The following is an 18745-nucleotide window of genomic DNA, read 5'->3' on the forward strand; positions in this document are numbered from 1 at the left end:
GGCAAAATCCAAAGGGGTATTTTATGATAAAGAGATACAAATAATAAATCCAGCAGATATGACGAGTAAGCTAGTTGCACTTAAGAAAAAGCGTGTGGGGGTGATACACGCGTACTCTACTTGTTCCATTGGAACCACTCCACAAAACTCTTTTATAAGGTGCAACTAGTGTGGACTTTGATAGAATTTTCTTTTTTAAGGCAGCGGTGCAACTTGTTTAATTATTAAGGATATTGGTAAGTGGAGAAAAAATGTTTTAAACAATTAAGAAGAAAAAAAAGATAAGAGCAGTAGCATAATATTACATGAAAATGACATCTTTTATTTAAAGAATTAAGAAAAGAGGGGGTAGATCGTATGCAAACAGGGTGGAGGATTGAAACCTCCTCCCACACGTCTTGTAACACATTCCACCTAAAGTCACAATCAATGGTCCCTGGGTGCATATATGATGATCCCAAAAAAAAAAAAAAAAAAAAAAAAAAAAGAGAAAAATGAGAGTGGTAGTATAGTAATATTGCATGAAAAGCCATTGTACACTGTAATTTAAGTAATTATTTACAATGGTCAACTATTAACTAACCTGCGCAGTTAACAACGGGCGTCCAATAGCCCATGCATGATTAGTGCTGTTATAGTGATAGACCAAGCTCACTATCACAGCACAGCACAGCACTAATTTTCTACCTTCTGGCGCATATTAGTAATTTGCGCTGATAGCTTTCATATAAACTAAGCTTTCAAAGTTGAAAAAAACCTCCAATTTTGCGTGGCCGTTCTCTACTTTGCCTTCATGTGATCTTAATTATAATTAATTAAGTTGTAATCTTGATTAGTTTTAAGCAAAGAACGTGAGGCTAAAAGCGTCTTTTCACTACCAGCACTGATCAGTTTCCCAAGTCCGGCGAGTACAGCCTGAAAAACCTGACGACGACGAGTCATAAGCTGACGTGGCATACTGAGAATTAAACCGCCGTTTCCCCCTAAACAGCTTCTGATCATAATCGGCGCGCTTCTGGGGGTCTAATAGAGTAGAATAAGCAGCGTGGATCTTCATAAACTCGTTAGCCGAAGAATCCTTTCGATCGATCGCCACCACATCCGGATGATGAAGTCTTACTAGTTTACGATACGCTGATTTGATCTCCTGACATGTGGCATCTATTGGAATCCCGAGAATCTCGTATAGCGAATCAGAAGCAGAACAATACATCTGAGAATAAAGCGACGATGGAATCCTTTTTCCCGCAGAGATGTAGGCAGCGGAGAAACGAAGATGCCGGAATCTGACACACAATGATGGAGGAAAAGGTATGGTGGTGATGGTGGTTTTGGAGCCCAGTATATGAGCCGAGGAAAGGAAAAATGAGTGCAACGAGGATACCTCAACCATGATTTAGGGTTTAAGAAGAAGGAGAGAGTGGAGAGGGGTATGTGAAGAGTTTTTTATAGAGACAGAGAGAGAGAGAGAGATACGAATTGGGATTGAAGATAAAGTTAACCAAGATTAACTTATTCCGGAGTTAAAAGAGTAGGAAATAGGGAAAATTAATACTAGACCCTGTGGGAGTTTTTTTTTTTCTAAATAGTCCCTAACTCTTGGGTTGTAGTTGGATAGTCCCTTTAAAAAACTTTTTCTTTCTTTTAAATTTTTTTTTTTTAATTTCTTGGTAACTTTTGATTTGAGTGTCCATTTCGTAACTATGATATATGTATTCTAGATATTTCAAATAGGTCTTTTTAGTATTAAAGTTAAAAAAAGTAAAACAAAAAATTCTGAATCAATTTTATAATGTCGCGCTCACCATTTTTTATTTGAGAGTTCAACAAGTTTAAAAAATAATTGAATTCAACACTATGACGGTGGATATAATTGATATATCCCTCGTATATAACTTTTATTGTCAAATTTATCACTTTTAAAAAAGCATTGAATGCTAAAATTTTAAGAGTTATTGCAGTGTACATATCTATCACTAAAGTGTTGAATTCGACAATTTTTTAAAAATTGCGAACTCAACAATAAAAATGTTGAACTTACCATCAAAAGGGGTGAATTTGACATTGTCAATGTGATCTAATTTTAAAAAAATATAAAACACATTTATTTTTTTCACCTTTAATCATGGATAAATTCTCTTGAAATATTTAAAATACATATATTATAATTGCCAAACAAACACTCAAATAAAAAAATAATGATGAAATATTTAAAATTTTAGAATCTCATCTTCTTTATAATAATAATAAAAATTATTATTATAAATTATTGAAAAATATATCTAAATATTTAAAATTAAAAGTGTATCGTCTTCATTTATCATTCACGATAAAAAATCAAAAGAAATGATTATAGTCGTCATTGAAAATTCTAGGTAAAGATGATGAGAAAAATGATAATTTGGATTTCAAAAAAAACAAAAAAAAAATTATAACGAGAGATAATATTGAAAGTACATTAAGAAAGAAAAAGTTTCCTAAATGAGTATCATACCACCACCCAAAAGTTAGGGATCATCTAAAAAGAAAATCCTCTCCTAGGGTCTATTAAGTAATTTTTTCGAAGATGTTGTTTGATTGAGGTTCTTAACCATTGGCTTTGTCCTTGTGGCCGCAGTCAGTCTGTTTGGATAGTCTTGAAGTGTCCCTGTCATCATCCTTAGCGATTCAAATTATTTAAATAAAACCATAGTTTATGAAGATCGAAGTCTTAAAATAATGGGAACGGTCAATACATTAATGATAAATAAATTATTTTTATAATTTAACTTTGGAATAAGAATCAGGACTTGTTGATATATATCAATCCACTAACATGTTCACAACATTATTAAATGTTGTAGATAATTCTTTTAAGGAATTCTCTAATCTCAATTGAGGCCAAAGGAAAAAAAAACACATCCGTGATCCATTTTTTTATTGAATCTCAACATTAGAATCCAAACCCAATCCAATAATTACCGGAGCAGATTCAAATAAAACACAAATCGATTTGATGTAGAAAATATAAATAAATATATTGAATAAAATTTTATAGACTTTTTCATATTTTATTAGATTCGTACATAATATATAGACTATCAAATTTTAATCATTAATCAAATCCTTATCGGAATCCAAATCTTTGATACATACCAAAGTTATCAAAATACATTGGATTTCAGTGTGATGTGATCCATTAATACTAACAATCAAAATTCAGTCGGAGGTGAGAACTTTTCAAGGATCATTTCTTCGTGAGAAGAATCTTTAAGAGTATTCTTCCATTTCGACCGTTCATTTGATGGAGAGTGAATTGACAATTACAATCCTCCCATCAAGATGAGAGGAATTCTTTTTTACCATTAATTTATCATTGTTTTATTTTATTTTTTATGATGAGAGTGTCCAAACTTACATCCCATGAGGGGGGCTGGAAGAGCCAAGGCATATATGGGTACCTCCCCCGAGCACGTGCAATGCCCACACATCATATGCACCAAGTAAGTGAGGGTGCACCCTTGCGGGCGGCCCCAAGAAAATATTACTCATATGAAGTATCGAACTCACAGTCTACGGACTCCCCCTACTTATTGGATCCTAAATTGCCATTGAGCCACCCCTCAACGCTATTAATTCATCATAATTGTGGAGAATATATATAGATAGTTGTCTGGTCATATATGCTTTTTCATTATGATTGGATAAAATGAATTCATTTAAAATATAAATTCACATAATATGCACACAACAAAAATGTCAAATAGAGGATTTTTAGCTTTGAGGACGTGAATGATCATGAGAGAATTACTTAGGAGATGAGAAAATAATTTTTCTAGGGAGTTGAGTTAAAATATATTTTTCCATGAAAAGGGAAAAATAATTTTCGAAACAAAATTTATTTTAAAAAGAAAAAAATTTCCCAAAAACAATCATACGGATCTTTAAAGAAAACTGTATTAATACTAGAATTATATGGCCATAAGGAATTCTTCCAAAACATTGTTCCATAATCCAATTGGGTTCATTCTTTTAACATTTTTTTTTTTTTACATTAATGATCTTAGACTAAATCAATGTTTCAGAAATCAAAACATGTTTTTACTAAGTCAACACTCTTAAGATGTCTTGGAAATGTAGTAAAATACATATTTAAATAGTTTTAACATATATGTTGTTAACGTTACTATTATTACGATGAGAAAAGGATAAGCATGATTGACGCAGAGTAGTTCATTTCTTTAAATTATAAATTCAATTTTGATTCGATACCAAAACTTGGATGACTAAAGTACCCTCATATTTTCATTTAAGAATTTAACCTTAATATTATCCAGGTCAATTTTGTCAAAATAGATAAAACTACAGTCCTACATCCAATAACCATGGTAGTTAGTTAGGGTATTTTTGTTACTGATTTTTCAGTGGCTTTTTGGCTTTGAGTCGAAAAAGTCAGAAAAGCACGTTTATTAGTAATCACTTCTGCTTCAACAGTTTTTGCTGGAAGTCCAAAATTACCTTTGAGAAGTCTTGTTGGGATTGCTTTCGTTCGAGACCACTAATAGAAGCCAATGCCAAAAAAACATATGGGGGTGAAATAACGATTTCACTCCCTCATTCTTCTTAACTCATCGATTAAACAACAAAATCAATTCAACCTCTCTCTACTACTTTTTCATCAACTTCTGCAACAAACAAAATTCTCCTTGAAGTAGTTTCCCAAACTCTGAGCTTTTGCCTCTCTTAGACATAATCCTGAAGCAAAAGCTAGAATCTGTAACAAACAGATCCTTAGTTTTCAAAAATTACAAATGTCCCCTTTTATTATATTTATTATTATTATTATATAGATTATCTTAATTAATATTTTAAATTACAAAAGGGGCTCTTACACCTAAATCTTAATTTTTGTAATATATATTGCGTATGCCCATGCAACCTTCTAGTTTGAATGTAAAGAAAGTTTAAATCAATGAAAAACGTATAACAATAAAAAATTATCAAATCTAATAATTTGAAGTCCCAATAAAATTGAACTTTTGCATATAAGTCCTCAAAAATATCATAATTTAATGTTCCACAAGACATTTTCAGGGACAAGAGCCCTTGACTACCTGGACATGTCTCCAATCAAACTTTGCATACTGCAGTCCTTCACAATTTGCATACCGAGTCACCTTGAAATTTCACAAAATAGATTTTTAAACTATGGTCTAAATCCTTTAACTCTTGCACCAAAATTGCTTTCATGGGACAAAAGTCACAACATGCGTTTGGACTTCTCTCCCTAGTTCAACCTTCCTCAGATAGATCATCACCAAAGAAGAAAAAAAGTTGGGGATTTTTTTCTTTAAGATTCACTTAGAAACAAAAAAAAAATTAAAAATTCTTGAAACCATTGCTACTTTGTTTCCATGCCATCTTCTTTATTTGGTTGTCCACAAATGTCTTTATCTTGCAATTATTTTCCTTGGCATAGATATAATCGATAACGACTTGATTCATTGGTTCAATCCATGTTGTAGTAATAAATTAATAATGTAAATTTGGGTGAGTTATACATACTCCTCCACCTTTTGCAGAATATTTGACATGCCCTTGTACTTTCAAACCAATGGCATAGTCTATTTAGACCATTGAATAGTGATTTTTTAACGCCCCTCTTTGACATACGGTCCCATATGCCCCTTAATGTGGCATGTGCTAGAACCATAGATCTTTTTTCCTTAGGATACACAATCACACATATTTATGGAGATGTGCAATTGTGTATCCTGAGAAAAAAGATCTGTGATTCTAGCCCATGCCACGTCAAGGAGCTTATGGGGGCATATGTCAAAGGGCGTGTCAGAAAATCATGACTCTAGACCATTTTCTACTTTGGAAGGTTGGTAGAAAATGACTTAAGCATCCTTGTCTTCAACCTCTAGCGAAAAAATCATTGATTTTCTTCCTAAAATTAGTCTAACATTTGGGGTAATTTTTTCCGTCTTAAGATTCTATTTCTTTCCAACTTTTAAACATTAAGAACAATACATGAGTTTTAGGAAAATCAAGATATTTAATGGATTTTTTTGGTAGAAAAACAAAGTGTTTTACAATATGTTGAAGATTGAGACTGAATAGAAAAAAATGATTTGCCCTGGAGATTCCAAAGCTTGAAGATTGCAGATTTTTGGGAGAAAAAGCAATGATTTTTGGCTAGAGGTTGAAGACGAGATCATTTAGGTCAATTTTGTATTAGTCTTTCAGTGTACACCGAGGTCAAAAGGTATATGTAATCAATTTGAAAACAGGGTATCTCAAATATTTGGTAAACATGGAGGGTCAAATCTTAAATCACCTTATAAATTTTTAAGTTACAGTTTATACTTTTCTTTATCCACCAATGGTGGAAAGCCACTTGGAAAATGGAGTCCGTGTAAGCTACAAACAACTCCTTGAATTATGGGAAGTCATGATGTCAGTACTTTGTGCTTTTCTTCTAGTAAACATTGTGTAGAACCTTCTAGAATGCTTGTGCTATAACTTGTTCATGCATTCCAACCAAACAATAATGATCATTAGGCCAAGAAATAAGATCGAATTCAAAAGAATGATGAATTTAGGTTTATCAGGAATATCGTTCAAAAAGTGCTTTATTTTTGTGTGGAAGACGTCTCAGAATTTGGCACATCCAAGTAAAATCAATGAAATTTTTTATTTATATTTTTTGTCCAGAAATTTTCACACTACTGTGAATATTAAAAAAAAAAGAATTGGGATTCAGAACAATATCCCGTTGCTATATAATAAGAACAATGACTACATGACAAGATTCAATTGGTGTTTAAAGCACATTAGGCTCTTAAATAAATCATGTACATAACTCTATGCATTTTAAATCCAACCAAAATGTAGTTTGTAGGCATCATTTGTTACTATATGAGCAGGACACTGTTCTAGATCATGACTTAAAAAAATAAATAAATAAATAAAACTTTTATAATCAATGATAAGACATCACTATATGACAGTGATCAAATTTAATTATCTACTTCCACTAAGATGTGGGAAAGAGATTCCTATGATCATTAAAATTTTCAACATATTTATGATCATTTGTTTTTCTAGATTAATAGTTATTTTTAATAAGATTGGTAATTGGGTGTTAAGAAGAATTGAACCTAGATCTATGATATCATCACCCATATACTTTACTAATTAAACTAATCAGAACTTGTAAATACAATCATTTTGTTGTGTAGAACAGTGTTTTTGTTGTGCCAAATATTTTCATGCATACGACACAAGGAGTCCATAAGTCATGAATTTTCTTGCCCATGCATCCGCAACCCTTCCTTACCTAAATCAATCTGATTAATGTTTTTTGGCCTTTTAATCATATATTTTTCCTATATACAAATCAATAAAATGATTGAATGAGCATGGCAATGAATTGAAAGCTACTGCTTCTTTTTTCTTTTTCTTTTTTCTCAAATAATTACTTAATGGTTCCTGATATAGGAACTTGTTTCTAGATAATACCTAACTTCTGTGTGGTGACTTGATAGTCCAATAGTAAACTCTTTCTTTCTAAAATGGTCCCCCAGCTTAAGACAAGTTTTAAAGTACCCAAAATATCCTTTACACATTTTTTTCTAACTTACCTAAGTTTTTTTAATGGCAATTGTGATCCATTCCAACAATTTGATATGGTGAATCACAAATGAAGAACAATGTATTAATAATTTCATAAATTTAAATGTAACTTTCGATTTATTTCGATATGATGTTATGATAACGAATAACAAATGAAAAATAATATTCTCATAATTTTGAAGATTTAGCCGTAATGTTTGACCCGTGTGTTTTGCCACTATAATATTAGCATTTTGGGTATTTCAAAAAGAACTTTGTCAAGGGTATGGTATGTCTTAAGCTCGGTATCTCAAATATTCACCAAAATCCTTTGGGGGTATGTCCACATTAACTTTTTTGTTTTGTTTTGCTTGAAAATTGCATTTTAAGTAGCACTTGCAATTTACCCAATTTCTTAACTCAAGACAGTTGAATGGGAAAGAAAAGAGGATTTATGTTGCTGACCCCACTATATGGTCCCAGCCTATTGAAGTTAAAGGATCTCAGTGAGAGAGAGAGAGAGAGAGAGAGAGATTTTCACAAGGCACAAAAGAAAATTGCAATTATTCTTGTAGGCACCCACTTAAATATTACAATACCTCAAACTCAGAAATTCAATACTTAAAACACTCACACCATTAAAAAAAATATTAACATGACCCTTTATCTGTCAAACATGTTCTTTCAAACATATTTATTACACCAACAAATTCTCAAGCAAATCCTTTGAACAAGAACATATGTAAGACGATATTAGGTGTCTAGAACATGCATATATGTATCCTAACAGATTCTTAGTTCGTACATTCCTCTAGGGTTTTTAGGGTACCCTAAAGATGAGAAGGGTAGGGAGGAAGTGGAGGCAATAAATGCCCAAACTTATGGTGGTGGAAGTACTTCGGAGGAATCTTTGGAATTGTAGGAAGAGGAAGTTTAGGGATGGGTGGACATGGTTTCTTAGGGAATATTGGAGGAATCTTTGGCATAGGAGGAAGCTTAGGGATTGGTGGACATGGTTTCTTAGGGATTAATGGAGGAAGCTTAGGCAAAGGTGGGAGTTTTGGGATCAATGGTGGACATGGTTTCTTAGTGATTGGTGGTGGTAGAGGTTTAACAATTGGAGGCTTGTAGATTGGGACAGGTGGTGGAAGTGGCTTAACAATTGGAGGCTTATAAATGGGTACGGGTGGGGGAAGTGGCTTCTTGATTACGGGGACAGGAGGCGGACACGGCTTCTTGTAGATTGGGACAGGAGGTGGAAGTGGCTTAACAATTGGAGGCTTATAAATGGGTACGGGTGGGGGAAGTGGCTTAACAATTGGAGGCTTATAAATGGGTACGGGTGGGGGAAGAGGCTTCTTGATTACGGGGACAGGAGGCGGACACGGCTTCTTGTAGACTGGGACAGGAGGTGGAAGTGGCTTAACAATTGGAGGCTTATAAATGGGTACGGGTGGGGGAAGCGGCTTAACAATTGGAGGCTTATAAATGGGTACGGGTGGGGGAAGTGGCTTCTTGATTACGGGGACAGGAGGCGGACACGGCTTCTTGTAGACTGGGACAGGAGGTGGAAGCGGCTTAACAATTGGAGGCTTATAAATGGGTACGGGTGGGGGAAGTGGCTTAACAATTGGAGGCTTATAAATTGGTACGGGTGGGGGAAGCGGCTTCTTGACTACGGGGACAGGAGGCGGACACGGCTTCTTGTAGACTGGGACAGGTGGAAGTGGCGGCTTATAAATGGGTACGGGTGGGGGAAGCGGCTTCTTGACTATTGGGACAAGAGGCGGACACGGCTTCTTGTAGATTGGAGGCTTATAAATCGGTATGGGTGGGGGTAGCGGCTTCTTGTATATTGGTGGGATAACAAGTGGAGGCGGACACGGCTTCTTGAAGATTGGTGGGATAACAATCGGCGGAATGAGAGGATGCTTATGGATGGGAGGGAATAACAAAGGATGATGGTGTAAGTGTGGGATGTTGAGTTTTGGTAGGGGTGGGAACTTGAATTTAGGCCAAAAGAAGGCTGATGTACATGTGATAGGAGAGAATGATATTTTTCCTACTGGTTCAAATGTGAATTTTCCATTGTTCTTGGACTTTAAAATAATCTTGGAGGATTCTATGCCGTTGTGAGTGGGGCAAGCAGCATTCGATGCACTGCGAAGCTTTGCAAAGCATTCCTCTTTCAATTCTCCATCGTCTTTCAGAATCTCTGTTGGAAGTAATATTTTAAATTTTCCTTTTGTGTCGAGCTTACCAACTCCTCTTGTCTTGACTTTGCCATTTGCAACTTTGCAATCGATGGCTACGCCGAGCCCTACAAAAATAATAGGGGAACAAAAACACATTCATGCATTTAATCTAAGTTGGCTGGTGTTAAAATTCTTGGGATATAGGACAACAACAAAGCCTTATTTCAAAGAATTGGGATTCAATTAAATGAGTTATACCTCCATTTTACTTTGTACAAATCCAAATCTTACGTTATTAGGAGTGGTGAATGTTTGATCCACAAAAATTAGTGGTTCAACACTAGAAATTATCTTAATGAGTTAATTTCTAGATTTGAAAACTTTTGCATAATATAGTCTTGGATGTAATTGGGCCAATCCAAATAAGATACTTCAAAAGAAAGAAAAAATATTTGAACTCAATGGATAATTAAGAACCATTAAATAGTTCAGTTATTGAAGTGTAGATCCACCTAGATGATGGGCTTAGCATTCATGAGAAAGTAGGCTCACACTGCTTGGACCGCCCATCAACCAGGACTTCCTAATTCACAGCCCCCGCGTTTCCCGTGCTGCCAGACCTTGTGATAACAGATGGTGATATTTTGTAGTAGCTAGTCTAATAGGATCTTAATTTCAACTTTCATAAATCTGCCTTCCTAACATTTCCTTATTTTCTTCATTTTCTTAAACAAAGGCATGTTTATTTTTTTACTTCTCTAAATTAAACTCCTTTAGTAAGCAAATGTTTTGACTTTATTTATACTATTGTAATGAGAGAAGAATGAGTACCATTTATCAAAATTCATAATAAATTTATTTTTAAATTATAAAAATAACATTGGATAGATTCATTAGTATATTCAGTAATCTATGTATATAATATAAAATAAAACTATTTTATCCTTTTCCTCTTGATAGGAAAAAGAAAAAAAAACACTACTTATATAATGACAAGTAGGGGTACGAGAATATCCCTACTATTACAGGATCAGATCATACTTGAATCTAACCTGACCCAATCTACTAGCTTAGGGTCCAAATCGATGATTTGTGATTTGTTAATGACCCAAATTCGGATAAGTTATTCAAAGGCCTGATATCAACCATGACCAATTTGTTAAGTGATTATTTCAGGTCCGATTTGGATCCAAATGTTGATATTTTATAGGATTGATCTAACAATGATCCGATCCAATAAGTTAGTGTATAATATCCATTTATATCTGATCCATCATATTGGACCCAAATCCCATCCAAGCCTTATCAAATCTGATTTTAAATCCTACTCTTATCATATATCAGATCAAACTTGGATCCAAAGTTTATATCTGATAAGTATCTAACCCAATCAATTACTGAACCAGATCCATTAAGTAATGGCTTGATCAACACCGATATGATTCGATATAACAGCACTAAAAATCGTATTTTCATAGTGTTCGATCATGTCGGAATTTATACGATCATGGTCGAAAATATTGTCGAAGATAGAATTTCTCTTTCTTATAGTGGCAGTGACGAGTGGGTGAAGGATTGACAAAAGAGAGTGCTCTTTCAATGTATCTATCACTTTCAATCTCTTCTTTGCAAAACTCCTACCAATATCTAACTTCACCCAAGCAAGAAAGAGACCGGTTGTAGGAAAGAAGAAAAAAAGAATTTTACTTGTTTGATAATATTTCTTTGAAAATTGGCGGTATAAATAATTTGAATTGAATTATTCTAAAAATATAATCAATCTTGAAAGAATGGTTCCCAAAACAAGTACATAATTTTTGTTAAAAGAGAATACACCTCAACTCACCTGTATGATATTATTTTGAAATAATGAATATTTGTTCCTAGTGGGGTATAACTTTTAACATATTCTACACTAATATTAGAGGAGATTATTTGATGTATTACTACAATACATCAGATGTATCTACTACATCTTATAATAATCTAACACCAGTACTCCTTATCGACCTCTTCAGTCTTGCATGCCATATCTCACACTCATTGGCCATGACACTTACACATGAATATTTGACCATTTCCCTAAATGATCTTTCACATCAGATCAGTCTGATTGGTGATTTTTTTTTTAATAATATATTTTACCCATCTTAATTAGATCATTACCTGAAAGTGCTTGACTACTCTTGATTTTGTTCAGTAAACAATCAGAACATTCCGCAACACCAACAACTTCAACAGTCTTGTCCCTGCAGTGACTGGACCCAAGTAGCAGAAGTAAGGTCACACAGAAGCCCAGAAGAAACCGCATTGGGAAACCCAATGTCTATCCTTAGATAACCAAATAAAATAAAAGAGAGAAAGAAGAAGAGTACTAGAAGCTAAGAAGCCAAGAGCTTCTGTGGTTTGATTATAGCAATTGTTGTGTCTTTATACAAAGAAGTAGAAGGTGATTGAAGAAGCTTGCCGACAGAGCCCTTAAAATCTTCACATGTGATGAGGTCCCATCCATTGAGTGTGGGGAGACTTTTGAGACTCTGTGTGTGTGTGTCATGTGTATGTATGTGAGAGATAGAGAAAGAGAGAGAGTAGAGACAACACACGCTCAACTGTATTTGGATATTGAAAGCCATTTTCTTCATTGAATGAGGCCGCCCCAACTACACACCTCTATCTCTCTTTCTCACTCTCTTCTTGTGCCTTCTCATCTCCGTAAACCTAATTGCCACCTCTCTCATAAATACCTCTAGTTAGTTTCATTCTTTTAATACAAAAGGCGGTGTATTTTTGTTTGAATCGTGATTTTCTAACTCCTCCCTAACTCTCTTGACGTGGCAAATGCAATAACCGTAAATTGTTTTTTCTTGAGATACACAACTGCACATCCCCGTGAACATGTGCAATTGTGTCACCCAAGGAAAAGAATCTATGGTTCTTGCACATGCCACGTCAAGAGAGTTAAGGAGAGTTAGAAAATCATTGATCATTTTTTTTCATAAAACAAAGTAGAGTACCTCAAACATGAATCTTGGATTGGGATCCCTTTGGAAGAAACACATAATCCCAACCGTTTAAACACAAAATCCCATAGTTGAGATTTATCCTACCAATAAGTATCTCTCATAGAAATGTTATCAAGATACGTATAAATTTTAATTGTTAGATTTTGTATCTAAACAATTAGGATCATGAATTTTCTCTTAAGTCATTTTTTATGAGTCAATGAATCTCAACCCCCTAAACATTAGCAATGTATTTACATATTCTTTAATTAAGTGGGTTTAAATATAGAAAAATACTAGTGACTTCCTACTGCATTGCATTCAACATTGAGTTGACGTGGAGGTGTGTTTAAAATCATAGATGTTGTTCCTTGAGGTAGGAGCGAAAAGCATCTAAGGTTTTGAACACACCTCCACATCATCTATGTGTCGAACGCAGTATCCTACACAATCACTTTAGCATTGTTCTTAAATATTTCTCTGCAAATGATAGATATTAATCCTCTATTCCTATTTTGCTTCTTTTTTTTCGAGGTGGGGTAATTTGGAAATGAGTCGTTCTAAACTTATTACGATCGACATTGCACTAATGTGGTAGTGGCCCCAGAACCACATATTTCCTTGAGATACAAAGAGAAAAATATATGGTTCTTGAGACACTGCCAATCAACACAATGTCGAGTGCAACCAGTTTAGAGTTTTCCTTCTGAAATATTCTTCCAAGTTTTGGTTAATATTTGAGATACCCTATGTGCACTCAAACTAATGACAACCCTGTGATTGTGGTATTTTACTAGAGACTAACAAAAAATGATTGAAACATCTTTATCTTCAATCTCTTGTCAAAACCCCATTGATATTTCTTCAAAAAACCTTTCCCCTTAAACATTGAGTTTTTTTGCAAAGAAAGCTCCTTGTTCTCCACACATTTTATTAGTTACTTGATTTCTCTAGTGTCATCATATAAAATAAATTCAAAATTTATTCTATATGATGACATTGCGGAATAAATCAAGAGTTGACATGATACTAGGTTTTTTTTCTTCTTCTCTTTTTCTTTTTCCTCATTAGGCGGAGTAAAAAGAATACCCAAGCAAGTAGCAAGCTTCGGCTTCAATCCAGGAACATTTACATAACCCCTCCTGAAATGCGTTTCTCATTCTTTAGATTTGAGTGTTGAAGAAAGTAAAATTTTGATGATAAAGGGTAAAAATATTACATATTCAACTATTAAACAATAAATTATCGATTAACTCGTTGATTCGTGAATTTAATTGATTGATCCTTTATTTGGGGATTTTGTTGTGGCTATGGGTGGAATTAACCATCAAAGATCAGCATTAACTGGTGCTTTCGGACCATTGATTCAGAAATGTTTTGGTGCACGGCAACTTCGAATTAACCACCAAACTAGTTTTGTTGTGCAGGTCTACAAAAAGTGGTTAATGATTTGGAGCGTGTGCCACGTGGTGCATAAAGAATACTTCGAAATGACTAGCTACCCAACTTCCTTGAGTACAGGATCCACATAAATGTTACGTTTAGGTTAATATGTCTCCAACAATATATGGTGCACTGTGCCCGTACGTAAGTTGGTACTAGCTAGTAATACAGTAGGAAAAAACAAAAAACCGACATGTGAAGATAATAGAAGTAAGATGAATAATAAAGAATGCACATGGTGGATGATACGGCAAGGGCACAGAATCGCACATCTTTTTCCTAATAAAAAAGGTTTATGATTCGGTGTGCTTGCCACGTCAACCGCGTGCATTCATCACGATTCAAGTAAAAAAAATGTTAAACTGACTTCTCACAACACTAGACTAATGTTGTGGTGTGCACAGAATTGTAGATGTTTTTCCTAAAGATACAAGTGTATACTCAAGAAAAATCGATGGCTCTCGATAAACAATGTTGTAAAAAGTCATTGTAGCATGGTTAGACAGTAATAATAAGAACTTAAACCCATAGCTCAGTCTGTTTGACACATTTCCAAACAACTTTGAGGTGGTCTCACCCATCAAAGTAATAATAATAAGAGAGTTTTTATTGGCTCACCAACTTTTGCTAGCACCACATACCCCAGTTTTGTGCTAATTCTTGATTGATTTACATATGAATGAGGTGGCATTAGCTAAAGTTGGTGTGGCAATCAGGTTTGATATTTTTTTAATATAAAATAATCATTTTTAATAGAGTCGTGTTGGAGTAATATTAAAATTGACATCGATTCTCACATAACTGATGTGGAGGTGCACACATAACCATCCATGCTTTTCACTCATATCTCAATAAAAAGCATTTCCATACATACATCCACATCAGCAATGTGAGAATTGATATCAATTTTATTTTTACTTCAGCATTTTTCTTTTTAATATTTTTTTTTATCTATATAAAATAATATTTTGATATGACTTGAACGATTTAACTCGGTATCGCTTACCGGGTTTGGGTTAGAAAATCATGTCTAATAGTAATAGAGAGCCCATGCACCTGAACGGTCATCTGATCTTTAATTTGGGAATTGGGACCACTTAGTGATTCGTCTATTCAAATCGGTGCATCAGTTATTGTTTTGACTTATCATCCACCCCACTTACCAACTCTAGTGTGCCCATCAAAGCTTATTGCCTAATTTATTAACTATACAGTCTGGCACACTATTGAAATCTACATGTGTCACTGTTGGACTTTAAGAGAAAAACAACCCCATCCCCGTGTTCACTTTTATGATAAAAGTAAAAAAAAAAAAAATTGCCAAATCTATTTTGAATACAAGAGAGACCAATATCTAAACCTGAAAAAACACGAGAGGTTCATTTCTTCTTTGTCAATCCTCACGTACTAATTGTGAGGTTCTTATATTCCTTTTTCCGTCTTACAAATTTCATTCTAATGCTCAAATCAGTTCTTAAAATGATAGAATTAATATTTAAAAATGAGAGAAAAAAAAATCTTCCATCCTTCCCTTCTTTCTATTGTAGGTTTGTTGTAGTAGGTGTGGTGTCAACTTTTACTAGTTGCTTCCGAACTCTATGTCCCGACTGTGTCACGATTTCAATGAATTTAGCTATTTTTTATGGTTACCGTGATTTTGTGAATTTAACATGAACCATTTTAACTGTTAGAGGTGCAAGGTGCACAAATTTGTTAATATTCTATGTAATTTCTAGCTAAGGACATTAGTCATAGATGTATCATGGCCCAACCATGAAGTCAGACTCCTACTTACAGGGACTTATCCTCGGACTTGGGAGGTAGAGATTAGAAATTTTGATGCAACATATCTATATATATGTTGAACATTATTTTAATCTATGCAAATCAAGTGATAATAAATTCAATGATGCAATGACAACAATGTCTTATACCAAAGATTTAAGGTAAGCTAAATGAATCTTATTTCTTAATTTCACTCTATTCAAACGAAGTTTTCTGTTATTGAAAAGAGTCCGGCTCTGGAGTAGGCTTCAAAATTTTGGTAGAACACTTTTCTCAAAAGATGACACATGGATTTTTGTATTTATTTTAGACCCCTATGTTTTTATCAATATATGGAATACCTTATTGGATACACGACGTGTAATCCAAAGCAGAGGGTTCTATCGAAATTTTGAAGTGAGTTGCCTGCTTTAAAGTTTTTTCCTATAGAAAGTGAATTCATACATCCTTTCACTATTTCCATCCGATTTTTTTTTTTTCATAAATGACTTAACATGGTTTTTAAAATTGTTTTGATGTCTCGGCTCCTCCATGAACAAGACCAAGTCGACTGATTTATTTGAGTTGTCCCATTCAATAATGAGACAATGGACTAACTTTTCAGAAACACGTTAAGTTTGAGGTGATTTGTCAATTCGTCTCGTTAGTGGACGATACTAAGATGAATTGGACAAGTCTTCTCGGCCTAGGACGAGATTTAAAACCATGATGACTAAGTATTGCGGGAGATTATAGTCATTCATCCATGACAAGTCAATGGAGTTGTGTTAGTAGTGATTAATGTTTGACTTCTGTTAGTAGTGATTAATGTTTGACTTCGTGTATTTTGATCATACTTTCAGATAGGTTATTGATGACTCTTTAACTTTAACCATTAATTTTTTTTATTATAAACAAATGTTGTAATTATTGTAAGAATTTTTATGAGTCGGGATATTCTGACTTGAAGAATTTTCACTTGGTCTATACTCAGTTGACGTTGCTAGTGCACATAACCATAGATCTATTTCTTCGGGATACTCAAGGAAAAAAGATCTATGATTGTGTGAATTTACCACGCAGAGTGAGTGAAAATTTTCGAGTCAGATTATCATTTATTTATTTTTTTTAATAAACCTCTAGACTTGTTTCATGTCATACATGGACAGTAGTTTTATTAGGTGGTTCGTATGTGATATTTACACATATATATATATATATGGGAAATGTTCAGCAACAAACATTTTGGCAAAACATTTTTCAAAACATGTGTTAGAGGTTTTGGAATGGGCTGATTTTTGGTGATGATGATCTTTACGGTGAGGAGATCATCATCTCCAAAAATCAGCCCATTCCAAAACTTCTAACCCCATCAAAAATGGTTTACAAAAAATGGACGGTCCACGATTTTTCAACTTGTAAACTAGGGCTAAAAGTTTTGGAATTGGCTGATTTTTGGTGAGGATGATCTCCTCACCGTAGAGATCATCCTCACCAAAAATCAGCCCATTCCAAAATCTCTAACCGGTGTTTTGAAAAATGTTTTGCCAAAATGTTTGTTGCTGAACAGGACCCTATATATATATATATATATATAGTTAAATGTCTGCTTAATGACAGGTAATAAGATTAGTGATTAGAGATTAGCATGAGAAGTATAGATTCAAAGGATTTGAACCTAGGAAATGGGAACAATTCTTCATACATCTTACCGCTTAATTAAATGACACTTCTTCGAGACACAATTGCTTTCTTAAAGACAACACTTTTATGATTTTGTCACAAGGGGGATCCGAATCATTGTTGGTTACATGGAAAATTAAAAATAATATATTTTAAGGGTTGTGATGGAGTAACATTGAAATTGACATCATTTGGGACATTGGTGTGCATGTAACCATAGATGGTTCTCACTCGTATCTTGATGAAAAACATTTATGGCCTGTACACAGATCCACATCAACAATGTCAATCTCAATATTACTTCAGCATTTTCCATATTTTAATGATAAGTTGGTCTTGATTTCCTCTTCCAAGTGGCAAAAAATAAAATAAAAATAAAATTTAACGTACTTCTCTCCCACTTTTATTCTCAACCTTCATCTTTAAATTTACAAAGGACAAAAGATCCAAAACAAAGCCTTAACGCTAAAGATTTGGGTTTTGATTAAGGAACATTGTTCCTCCATTTGACTATGTTTCCTTGTTAGTAATCTCCCGTTTAATTTTTGAAAAGTTTAAGAATTTTTCATTTTTTTCAATAAAAGTATTATACTTTGGATTATTAAACTATTTTGAATAATTCACATATTTTAAGTTAAAATAGAATAAAACACGATTTTTATGAATTTTTATAAAATTCAATCGAAAAAAAAACTACCGCAGCTTGTTGTATGTTGCAAAGTGTAAACTTGTAAGTTGTGAAGTGTAACATAAGCCGATTTTGAAATGATCATGCTTCAAAATTTTGGAAGAATCCGTTTTGCTAAATAACAAATGTCCCTTTTATATTTAAAAACTAATAACATAACCCTCTACATTTATTTGAGATTACACCTTAATTTTGATAATTATATCACCATTATATCATTACCTTCTCCTTTGATTTTCAGAACTTTGAAATGAGACAAATTATACACATATGAAGCATATTTTCCATTTATCAACTTTTTTAACCAAATTTTAGACTCGAATTTTGCAATCCAAAATCCAATAGAAATTGAATTTTTCAAGAATCAAATT

At 33.7% G+C, this 18745-nt stretch overlaps 1 protein-coding gene and 1 pseudogene across 2 annotated transcripts; both read right to left on the minus strand.

The window, feature by feature from the left end:
* Nucleotides 1-874: 874 nt before the first annotated feature.
* On the minus strand, nt 875-1393 carry LOC147403503 (chaperone protein dnaJ 11, chloroplastic pseudogene; annotated as a pseudogene).
* A 6740-nt stretch (nt 1394-8133) lies between these two features.
* On the minus strand, nt 8134-12229 carry LOC147403504 (uncharacterized). Of its 2 annotated transcripts, XM_086439098.1 has the most exons (3): nt 11961-12229; nt 8855-9919; nt 8134-8743 (listed from the first exon to the last, which is right to left on the minus strand). In XM_086439098.1, exons 1-3 carry the CDS (start codon nt 12103-12105, stop codon nt 8430-8432), a joined length of 1524 nt encoding a protein of 507 aa, XP_086295224.1. In that variant the 5' UTR covers nt 12106-12229; the 3' UTR covers nt 8134-8429. The 2 variants fall into 2 exon arrangements, with proteins under 2 accessions (XP_086295224.1, XP_086295223.1); XM_086439097.1 differs by having other exon boundaries at nt 8134-9919; nt 11961-12222.
* Nucleotides 12230-18745: the final 6516 nt, after the last annotated feature.

The sequence above is a fragment of the Akebia trifoliata genome, chromosome 4 (assembly GCF_017979445.1).
Source record: "Akebia trifoliata isolate Shusen 1 chromosome 4, ASM1797944v1, whole genome shotgun sequence".
Lineage (NCBI taxonomy): Eukaryota > Viridiplantae > Streptophyta > Magnoliopsida > Ranunculales > Lardizabalaceae > Akebia > Akebia trifoliata.

Coding starts and splice junctions, on each gene's coding strand:
- LOC147403504 (XM_086439097.1), bottom strand. CDS start 12,105: ATGCGGTTTCTTCTGGGCTTCTGTGTGACCTTACTTCTGCTACTTGGG. Junction 9,920..11,960: donor GAGTAGTCAAGCACTTTCAG/GTAATGATCTAA, acceptor TTATTTTTGTAG/GGCTCGGCGTAGCCATCGAT.